Raw genomic sequence first — 12,216 nt, forward strand, 5'->3', positions numbered from 1 at the left:
AACTCAAGATCTTTAACCTAGGAAATCTGACCTAGACATAGGCTGATACCTTTGTGGAACCTAAAAATTGGTCAAAGGTCTTAAAGAATTTTAATTAATTTGATCACCACGAAAGTACAGTTTAAGTTAATTAAAATACACCCTAGATGCCTTGAGAGAGGATTTAGGACAACTTAGGGCTAATTTCCATCAAGGAAAACGATCCTCAATTCTGTAAATAAATGAGATAACATCCTTAATAAGATTCAAATGTGAAATCTTAACTCCAGAATTGTTTCAAAAATAGATTACTTCATTTTAAGTTTACTATTCTAGTGTTTAAAGTTAACAAACTTCACTCCCTAAATATTCGATACCCTAGACAGTTAAAATTTCCGTGTAGATTGGTACTTGCTAACAAAGGTCCTCATGGGAACAATACTCTACTTATCACTTTATTATTTGTTAGCGATCCGTGCACTTACGGGGTTGTAAAACCAGGCAAACATACTACAGTAGGCAAAAGAAATATGCGGATCCTAGGCAAAATGATGTAGAGTTTGCAATGGGTGATTATGTATTCCTGAAGGTCTCCTCAATGAAAGGAGTCATAAGGTTTGGGAAGGAAGGCAAGCTGGCATCTAGATACATAAGACCTTTTGAGGTCATTGATAAAGTTAGAACAGTTGCCAACCGGTTAGAGTTACCACTAAGCCTTTCTCATGTTCACCAAGTATTCCACATCTCCATGCTGAGGAATTATGTTCCTAACCTTTCACATGTGCTGCAACCAGATGAAGTAGAGTTGAATGAGAACCTAACCTTCGAGGAGCAGCCAGTAGCCATAGTGGACTACCAGGTGAGGCAGCTAAGGTCAAAACAGATCTCTATGGTTAAGGTTTTATGGAGGAGCCAGTCAGTGGAAAAATGCACCTGGGAGCCAGAGCGGAACATGCACAGCAAGTACTCGTACTTGTTCAATATGTAATCCTGTAATTTTATTCAGCTTTGTGTAAAATTCGAGAACGAATTTTCTGTAAGCGAGGAAATATTCTGCCCTGTGTAAAATTCGAGGACGAATTTTCTGTATGGGAGGAAGAATGTCACACCCCTAATTTTCAAACAATTATTTTATATGTAAATATTTTACTCTAATCCTTGATGTTGTGGGCTTCGCATAGGTACTTTCGTTTCATGAAAATTCAACCATCGCCCGAATCTGCAATTTCGAGTCGAGCAGATAAACTGTCAGAATTATTTCAGAACCGAGTCAAAATTATAGGCTATCCCACCATTTGCAGATGCCTCGGACACATTCTAAGAGTCAGAATTGACATAGGTAAATTCAAACCCTAAGTTTCTTCAGTTATTTAGTGCTGGGTTTAGATTAAAAATTCATAAAATATTCGTGGGAGGTTAGAAAATTATAATTTCTTTTTTATTAGCTTTGTAATATTGCTAAGGACTGCTAGGCAAAATTTTAAAAATTTTAGAGCTCATTTGAATGATTTATAATAAAATGTTAGTTATAGGGACTAAAATATAATTTTTTAAATTTGTGAGTATTGACTATTTTGGAGGGCCCAGGAGGGGCCATATGATGTTAATGAGATGTGATTGTGAGAATTTGAGATTTAGAAGTGTTATTTGGACCTTTTTATAGGTGGGGTAGGTCCTAGGTATAAGGGAAACTCTACCGGATTTTTGATAACACCTTAGGGCTATCTTTTGATTCTCTACAGCTTTGTTTTAAGTTGTTTATTGATAAATTTTGATATATTGTTTAGGTGAGCCGAGACAGCCTTCTTCTTCCACCCAGCCACTTCAATAACCTTTAAAGTGTTGTGAGTAGATATTTATTTTATTTATAATTTCAATATTATTATACTTCTGGCATGCTCATGGATCATTTATATATATATATATATATATATATATATATATATATATGTAGTTAAATATTATGCATGCCCCGTATTGCATTTGTACTTGATAAATACTATTTTAGTTGCTGTATTTTAATAATCTGGAGCTCTATGTGTGTGTCAGCGTGCGTGTGGTGTGGTGTGATGGATATAGGTAGGACGGGCAAATCGACTTAAGCTAGTCTCGCTTGGAGCCCAGTTCTTTTTTACGAAATCGAGGTGAGTAAGGCTTTGAGTTGATCTCGTTGACCCCCGCATATGGATTATTAAGCGAAAGTCCAGCTCGAGTTGATCTTGCTGGCAGTTCTTGGATTAAGAGAGCTGGGTAGGGGGGATTAGCTCTCCATATATGTATGTGTGAGTATGGGTTTGACATGGATGCGTGAGTGCTCTATATTATCTTTGAGGTGATTTTATGTGATTTATATGACTTGTATGAAGATGATGCATTTCATCTCCAAGGATACATTAGAATTAGATAGTTATAGAAATTATATGTAAAATAAATATTTACTCTCTGAGTCGAATGTTCATTCTTGTTCACTATTTTTTCAGGTTACATGAGAGCTCTTTTCTTGAGTTTAACTTGCTTTCATTCTTCGCAGGTCTACTTGCTAATAATTTTATGTTTTGTACTGTTAAATATAAATTCCAGTCCTCTGCATGTGTAGAAACATATCATTTAGTTTGGAACTGTAATATTTATCAATTTGGGATTGTAATCTATAAACTTTAGGTATGCGTAATTGTGTGGTTGGATACTTATGATGGATGAGGGAGCTGAGCTTCCATTGATTTTATTTTGGATTATGGATGATTGATGGGTAAGCTGAGCTCCCCAAATATATTTTTATTGAGATTACAGGTCGAGTTAATTAATAACTCCCCGTTGGATAGTCCCTTTTATGGTCAAACTTTGTCCGGTTGATTTTTTGAAATTGGGCTCAATATGGGCTTACTAATGGGTTAGGGTCTAATTGGGCTTACTACAGGCTTCGGGGGCTTTATGTTGACCAAAGTCCTAGTGTCAGTCCAGCCCATAATTTGGGTTGTGACATATGAATTTTTTTTTGCAACTAATTATTAGCAATCGATTTCGGTTGTTAAATTAGTTGCTAGTAACAATCGATAGTTTTTTACCAAAAGTTTTATTTTTTTTAAATTTAATTAATTTAGCAACCGATTCAATTGTCGTTACTATTTACAACTAGCCTTATTGCTGAAATTGATTGCTAAATTAATTAGCAACCGATTTCAATGGATTAGCAACTGATTTAATCGATTACTAATGCGATTTTTTTTTTAAGTGAAAATTAGCCTCAAGAGGCAACAAATCCATAAGGACACTAGTAATCTCTATAAGAATCTATTATGTTCTTTGATTAATGTAACAAATTGAATGGCATCAAAGGAAATTTCATCTCATTTCGCAAAGTAATTTCAGAAAATAAAAGAAAATTTAAGCACAAAATGGAAATTCAACAAAAATATAAAAAATCGAAAGGTAGAGAAGGCAACACCATTAGCAAGCAAGAGATTAACAAATTCATCTATAGGAAAGACAAATCTCGAAGTCAAATTTATTCACGAGAATTTTTAAATTACTCACAAAACATCCAAATTTGAGAAGAAATATAATGCAAAATAGTAGCATCACAACAATCAGTTGCGTGCAAAGACAAGAGAGAGACAAAGGTGATTTGGCAGAAAGGAAGGCTATTGACAGTGGTGGATTCAGAAATATTTGCAAGTGAGGGATATATATATATATATATATATATATATATATATATATATATATATATATATATATATATATATTGCACATTAATTTGGGGATAAATTTTAAAATTCAATGGGATAAATCTAAATTTTTTGTGCGTAAAATACTATTAAAATGAAATGGTTAAAGAAATTGATGTAGTTAGTAGAAGTAATGTTACTTTGGGAGCAAAGTAAAAGAATTCAATGGCTAAACTTAAAATTTTAGTGGAGACAAATACCATTAAAATGAAATATCTAAAGAAATGGTTAATGTTAGTGAGGAAGATTAAGGGAAAATTTAAAAATTAAGGGGCAAACTTAAAATTTTATTTGAAGCAAATCTAATATATATATATATATGTGTGTTTATGTAACAACCCAAATCTAGGCCTATTACTAGTGTCAGAGCTTGTCCCATTACTAGTGTCAGAGCTTGTATAGGCTTATGGCCACAGAAACCGTCGTATGTCTAATTATACAATTACGGGTTGATCTTGACACTTGAGTGGGGCTTATAAGGGACTAGGCATGATTACTAGAAATTATGATGGTGATATGCTTTGCTGCTAAGTCCTTTCAAAATTCAAGGCAGGTTTCCTACAAGAATTGTTGTGGCATTTGGTATTCGAGAGGCTTTGAGTTAGGCGAAATCCAAGCAGTGGGTTACGGTTGCTATTGAATCAGATGCTTTGGTTGTCATATCTGCTCTTAATGTTCGCCATGAGAAGAGGTTTTTTAATTCAAGGTTGTCTTTCCTTAGCATTGGAGATATCTAGTATCCCTTTTATTTATACCTGTCAGCCTGCGAATGCTGTACATCACTTGTTAGCACACCAGTCGTTCTATGTCAGATCATGAGGTGCTTTGCTGTTTGATATGCACAATTTAGATCATTGGAAATAGAGAATAGAATTAATTTTTTTTTTTTTATAATTATGTTATTACTTAAATTAAAGATGAGAGATTAATTATTCTTGAAACCCCACTTTGTTTTCCATTAAAATTGCGGAATTGATTTGATAGCAATCCATCACCTAAAGAAAATTTCATCATAAAATCCAACCAAATAGGGTCTAAATGTCCCAAATCACAAAGCTAAGATTCAACTTCCTAAAATGTTTGATAAGATGTAAGGATCAATCAACAGGCCACTTCATCAGCCATTAAATAAAAATGCAAAACCAACCATTTCAGCAACCATAATCTCAGTCAAACGTATTAATGTTGCATAATATAATTAGATCCCACACAATAACTCTCTCATACTACCAAATGATAATAAAATAATAATAACAATAATAATAATAACTCAGAAAAGCCTTAACCAGTGCCTTGTAGCGAAATCAAACTGAAACTTCAAAATCCAAACTAAAATGCATACTATAATAAACACGGATTGCAGAAACAAGCCATTAAAACAAAAGAGGAGCTTGTAACCCATTTAGATTCACGCACAAACTCCTTAACTAGTACCGGTTTGCATAGAAAAGGAGTGAACCTGCGAATATGCATTTCAATAAAAAGAAAGCTAGCCATCTCCAACTCAACTGTGAGAATAGGAGAAGATTGGCCAACCAACAGCCTTTCAAACGAAGAACATTATGTTTTCCAGTTCAGCATGTAATTTGTAGAACCTATCATCCAACGAAGCAGCTGATGAAAGTGATGATGTAGCTGCTGAAGAGGTTGAAGATGATGCTGAAGCTGGAGATTGCCCGTCCATTATTGCCTCATAGTACAGCCTTCCTCTGTAAGCAACAAGGTCAGCATAGTACACTGGTGGGACCAAGGACACAGGTTTCGTGCATCGAGCAAATGTGTAGCACATGTTGTATATGAGCTTCTGCAATTGGTCAGAACTGAAACCATGCTCATCCCATAGAACATGATAGTGTGTGGGCTTGCTTGTCCCAAGGCTTCCATAGTGGCTACAAAGATAAAAATCAAACTCAAATGGATGCACAATTTTCGTGTCCACAACTGTGCCAGGAGACACATTCCCATTTGAGCTCCCACTACTCCTGTTTCCAGGAAACAAACGAGTCTGGTGCCGCTTTTGGGCCACAATAAGTGTAATAGTTGGGGCATAATTGCTTGATTTAAATGCTCTCCTTAGATCTGTCAACTCTTCATTGAGAACCATATCAAACTGGCCCTCACTTACACCATCTCGGAATATTACAATATTCCCTGGTTTGACTCTATTCAGCCGAACATAAGTTTCCACAAGCTCAAAACACATATCTCCAAAATTCAGAATCTTCTCCTTACGATGATACTGTGGACGAACGCGAGCTGCATAGCGGTTTGCAGCAGGCCAATTTACAGTAGCAACAACAGCAGCTATAGATGGACTTGTTTTGTTCCGGGCGCCAGGATGGTTAACATCAGCCCCAATAAACATAACATGGCCTTCACCTTCAAAAAATGGAAGTCGATCAATAAGCTCGACATTGCTACCTCCAAGTTTTGCATTGATCTTCAGAGCAAGATTAGCAAAGTACTGGTCATTCCCATTGTTGACATGATCAGACAAGCAACACTGAGTCACTACACCAACTCTTGTCTCAGAAACCCACTTAAGATACTTGTAACCAGAATCCTTCCTAGACATCACACAAATAATAATTTGCAACTGGCCCCTGCAAATCTTATAAGCACGATCATTAACAACTTCAAGAAGATCACGAAGCAAATCAGCACTTGAGAATTTATGCATATTAGCAGGATGACAAAAGAGAGGCTCTTTCATAGAGATTCCCAGATTCTCACACCGAGCTCTAAGCTTTGGAATGAATTGCTCTGGCCTTAATTTGTAACGACCACGTTCAGAGGAACTAAAGTCAATCACAACCCACCGATCAATTGGTTTCCCTTCGACCACTCCTTTTCCAACAAGATTCCAGTGGCACTTTTCCTTGTCAACAGCAATTTTTATCACCCTTCCATTGGAAGCACTTAGCTTCAACTCCGGTGGCCCAATCACACGCCCTAGCACTGAAGTCATATCCATGTCAACTTCCATTCCAAAATTCTGGATTATGTTTCCACTGCCAATAAAACAAAAGAAATATAAGAAACTGAGCCGCAGTTTAACAAACAGATAGTACTATATGAAAAGTGATTCAACCCAAACAGATGACAATCCTATGGGAAAATGACATAAGCTTATCGTGCCATAATATATTGTGGAAATGATGCAGGTATATCATCCAATAACATATACTTACAAAACATGAAAATTTAACCTCAAGCCATGTTAAGAGAATCCAAGAAAGGGAATAACCAAAATTACAATCTTTATCTATCAAATACTAAAACAAACTCACACCTAATTAAGATGAATGTCAAATTACATTAATTACCAGGTTCAAGCATTTACAGTTAAATCCTCTGCAACCATCAATACATGTCATCAATCTAAACACAATTAAGCACTGAGGATGTAATAGCCGACAAACAAGAATGATCACTTTTGCAAAGAATAATCAAAGCCAAAATGACAAGCAGATAGAGGATGACAAGGATAATATGAACACATATGGCAAGCAGTTTATCAAATAACACCTAGAATTTTCTGTTAGATATAAAGGAAACATCAAAACTGGACAGGGACCTCAAAATTATTCTTCCATCTGAAACTGGACGCAAACATTACAACAATTGAAACTTCAAACATGTCAAAATAGAGAAGGAATATGCGTATACATACCCACAAGGCCCATCTCTATCAGCTACCATATCACATATTATCCTCTGCCTGTCCCTTGGAGTTGCCAAGGATATCTTCTTCAAATAGAGGCCCACATCTCGATTCAAATTCTCCTTTGGATAAATCTGACCCTCAACCAGGACACAGAACTCCATTGGTACATAATTTTTTCGGTTGTTTGTGCCTAAATCAAGACAAGGAATGTCTTTGAATTGTATATCCTGGTACTTTTGCCTGAAATATTCAACAAGAATAACTTTCCTTGGTGGAGCTTTGCTATTTGGGTCTTCAGAAAAAAATGAAAGATAACGTGCATTATCCTTTGTAAGTCCAGCAATAGTATACTTTTGTTTGGTAATGCGGTGAGTCACTGTAACTTTCAGTCCCTTCAATGCATTCTCAACATCTCTTCCACAGCTTCTGAAATCATTTAAGTTAAACCCAGGAACATGCTCTCTAAGAAAATCTATCACTGGAAGTCGCTTGCGAAATGCCAGTACAGAATAGTCCAAGCACATGGCTAGACCCTGGAAGGTGGGCTTGAGGCTATGCTGAAAACCTCTGGACGCTGTGATACCAAATCCAAGATCTTCTTTGTAAGCTTCAGTTGAATGAAAGCTGCGGCCAACAGAAACCATATGCCTCGCTGGGTTCTCCTTCATTACAACATCCATCCCTTGCAATATGTCACGAGGGATTGAAAACAGTTTCCCAGTTAAGTAATCCTTCAACTTGCAAAGCTTAAGTTCATTCACAAGCTTTATATTAAATGTGTAAGCACGATCCTTCATGTCTTCCCCCTCAGAGAACTCCACCTTAATCTTTCCGGTGGGCAAAGGAACAGCACTGAAAATGTTTTTCTCACCATCATAGGCAGTCATGGACAAGGGAAACTGAGAGGAATCATCAGTGAATAACTTATTCCTGATCACTGCCAAATCAGACTTTGATATTTTCACAGCACGACCATTCTTGGGTGGCACAACTGGTTTAACATCAATATCATAATGCCTTATGATACTCTCAGGATTGAACCTGACAGGGAAATGATTTACACGAAGGCTAGCAGTTCGGATGGCCAGTGTGCCACCTTTATCTGGCCGTTTAACTGGGACAACCCTAGTGGTAGTATCCGAAGGAGAAGAAGGAGAAGCCAAATGTTCTGAAATATTCACAGGTCGAATGCTGGTACCTATAGAATCAGCAAATGAATTAGACCATTTCTCACTAAGGTAAGGATTTCTCACAAAGGCAAAGCTTAGACACGAGTTGTAACGCATCATTTGAAACAAATGAAAATTATTTGCTCAAAGGATAGATAAAGATACTCAACATGTTTTTGTGGTCTTGCCTGTATCAACACTAGATAGCATTTTGGAATAGATTTCTTAGATAGAAATACCTACTTTTCCAAAATGAGATCAACTTCAAAATTTATTTGAAACAAAAAGCAGAATCTAAATAATTTATTGGATGTACTAACTTGTCAATAAGACCCAACAATAGTACACCTAATAAAGTCATGATTTCTTAATCCCATTTTTGTAAGCTACTGAAATCAACAAAACTAAGAAGAAACGGCTCACATGCACTGATTGTTTTATAAATCTAGTAATTGGTAGGATCAAGCCAATAACAACCCACCAATTTCAGAGACTCCTTATCATAACTGTAATCAGAGATTGCATAATTTCATCCTCATTTAACAAAAGAAAAGAAAATTTAAAAGAAAAAATTGACCAAAAACATCCATTGCTTGGAGCATACCAAAAGGTTCAAGACTAAACCAAGTAAATGAACAAAGTGTTCCTTAGAATAGGCAATAATTTTCTTGAGCATCCCCATGAAATAGATCCTGCAATGCAAATCCTTTAATGAAAATGGGAAATGGGAATTTAAAAAAAATATATATGTAGAAAACTTCAAGCACTTATTCCAATTTGACACCTTTCATCAAGAACACTTCAATGAGTGTTTTTTAGCAGTCAAGACGGGAATTGAATAAAAAATGAAAATGAACAAAACAAAATCTAAAAAATTTCCAGCAGAAGATATGAATGCGAGTGAGAGAGACATTTACCAGAGAGAGTAGGTTCTGATTCAGGGACATCAGATCTCCGAGGAACAGTGTGAGGTGGAGCAGGAGTCGTGGGCCCCCTTCCCCTAGTTGAGGTCGATCCTCCCCTTTCACCGCCAACACCACCACCACCACTACTAGAGGCACCTCTTGTGAGCCACGCCGAACCACCTCTACCCTGGGTCCCACCTCTACCCTGGGCCCCACCTCTACCCTGGGTTGTTGGTATCCATTGTTGCCCCTTGCCAACACCGCCACTACCTCCTCTTCCACGGCCACCTCTTCCTCTATGACTGTACCCTTCTCTCTCCATTGGACAACTTGGGAGCAGACTGTTAACTCGTTAGCAACTCTAGTCTCCACTCAGTAAACTCAGTCACATCAGATAAAAAAAGGAAAGCTCATGCCATATAAAAATTTGAAACTCCGAGGTCTGAAGTTGGCTTTACTTATACACGCGGTAAGCTGGAACCGCTAAAAGACAAAAATAACCTTGCTTGAAGGAAAATGCCAAGAAATATGCTATATATATATATATATATATAATTTTGTGCAAAATTTTATTATAATTTAACTTATTTCAAAATAATTAAAATTTAGCCATAGATAACAAAGATAAAAAAGATATTTATTGAGATCACTTTAATCTTTTGTAGGTTGATTTGTATCTATTAAGATTAATCTTGATCTATTATATGCGAGATACATATAAAATATTAAAAAGAATTACTTATAAAATTTAAAATTTAAATTTCATAAACAATCATAAAATAATATATTTAATTATTAATATCGAATTGTCATGAGCTCAGCTATTAGAATTCAACTCTTAATTTATTCAATATTAAGTATATGTTTCTACTAAAATGAGCAATTATTCTATTATAAGAGAATAATTAAATTAAATCAATAAAATTCAATTATATCACTAAGAATATGTATAGTTGATTCGTTTTCAAATAATAATAATAATAAATTTTAAATTTTTAAATATTAATTCAATTTGTTTTGATTTGATAGTTAAATTAATTGAAATGTAAATTTTTATTAATTAATATATTATTTATAATTTTTTTTATAATTTTATAATAATATTTCATTTATAATTATTATTTTATTAATATTAAATTATGATTATTTTTTATAAATAAACAAATATTATAAATATATTATTATTATTTTATTAAATAATTAATAATATAAAATATATTTTTTATTTTTTCTGTTAGTTGGATTATAATAAATAACTAATCGAATATATTTAATTTTGATTAATTTTAAATTTTTTTATTTTAATTTATTTTAATTTATTTTAATTAATATTTTTAAAATTAATTAATAATTAAATTAATTAAAAATTCGATTTAGTTAATCGATCTCTCACTCACTATTAATCTCATTATTTTTATTAAAGTTTCTCATGTGTAAGCAATATGTAAATATTACTGTAAGCTCTCCTTAACTCTATAATAGAATACCTTTTTATTTCTAAAATTTTAAATAAAAAATTAATAATAACAGATAAATTAAATATATTTTAAATTTAGTAAATTATAAATTTTGTATAATAAAAATTTTAATAATTTGTATTTTAATTAAGTTGAAAAAAACATCAATTTTATAAATTAAATATTTGTATTGACCTCATCCTTGCGTGGCACGTGATGATAATAAATGCGTTGAAAGAGGGAAATTACAAAGGAAGAATCTTGGACAATTCAGAATGTTCGATTGACACGAAGAATTATAGGAAAGTGAGAGGAAATGACGGAGCATTTCATGCCCACTTTCCTCACGTTCCCTCGTTTCAATCGTCAAGGAGATCAGAGTATGCTAAAATTCCGCTACCCCTTTACAAAATGAACAAGGAATAAAGGCAAGAGTAGTGTAATTATTAAATATAATTGATAATTATTAATTAATATTTATTATTATTAATTAATAGTTGATAATAAAGACATGTGTAGTTTAATTATTGAATATAATTGATAATTGTTAACTGATAATTATTATTATTAATTAATAATTAATAGTTAGTAATTGATGAAAATTGATTTATATTAAGTGTTTATTAAAATTATATTTAACAATTATTGTTGATATGTAAGATGACTAATAAGAGTATGTATTAATTTATTTTATTATTAAAATAGATATAAAATTATAAATTTATTATATTATATTATTTATTTTATTATTAAATTAATATATTATATTATTAAAATAAATATATAATTATTAATCTATTATATAATATCATTTATTTTATTATTAAAATAAAAAAATAATTAAATTTTTTAAAAAATTAATTAAATAACTTTAAAAATATATATAAATTAATAAATAATTATTATTATTGATAAAGAAAAAATTTATAATTAATTTTCAATTTTTAAATATAAATAAACATTTTATATTTTATGTTATTAATAAAAAATATTTTAACAAAATTGAAATGTATCAATTAAAATGTTAAAATTATAAATAAAAAATATAAAAATATTAATAATATTAATTTTCAAGTTAAATAAAAAAAAGGGTAATATGGTTAATAAAAAATAAAATCAAATCAGCTATCAGTTGATAAGAAATTTAGAGCTGATATAAACTGCAGTTGATGGGTACTATATCAGCTACCCATTAGCTATCAGTTTTATTTTTTAGAACTTACCAAACACACTCTAGTTTATCAGTTATTAGCTACAACCAACAAGTGAATCAAATACCCCAAAAATATTAAATGCAAGTGATCATACATC

General features: G+C 32.9%; 2 protein-coding genes across 2 annotated transcripts; one reads left to right on the forward strand and one right to left on the reverse strand.

The window, feature by feature from the left end:
- The first annotated feature begins 544 nt into the window (after positions 1–544).
- Positions 545–967, forward strand: LOC110665339 (uncharacterized). The gene has a single exon (XM_021825402.2). It carries the CDS (start codon positions 545–547, stop codon positions 965–967), a length of 423 nt encoding a protein of 140 aa, XP_021681094.2.
- A 3,889-nt stretch (positions 968–4,856) lies between these two features.
- Positions 4,857–9,878, reverse strand: LOC110665332 (protein argonaute 2). Its single transcript, XM_058130118.1, has 3 exons — positions 9,461–9,878; positions 7,381–8,572; positions 4,857–6,718 (listed from the first exon to the last, which is right to left on the reverse strand). Exons 1-3 carry the CDS (start codon positions 9,768–9,770, stop codon positions 5,254–5,256), a joined length of 2,967 nt encoding a protein of 988 aa, XP_057986101.1. The 5' UTR covers positions 9,771–9,878; the 3' UTR covers positions 4,857–5,253.
- Between the last annotated feature and the right edge of the window lie 2,338 nt (positions 9,879–12,216).

This window comes from Hevea brasiliensis, chromosome 11 (genome assembly GCF_030052815.1).
Source record: "Hevea brasiliensis isolate MT/VB/25A 57/8 chromosome 11, ASM3005281v1, whole genome shotgun sequence".
NCBI classification, from domain to species: Eukaryota; Viridiplantae; Streptophyta; class Magnoliopsida; order Malpighiales; family Euphorbiaceae; genus Hevea; species Hevea brasiliensis.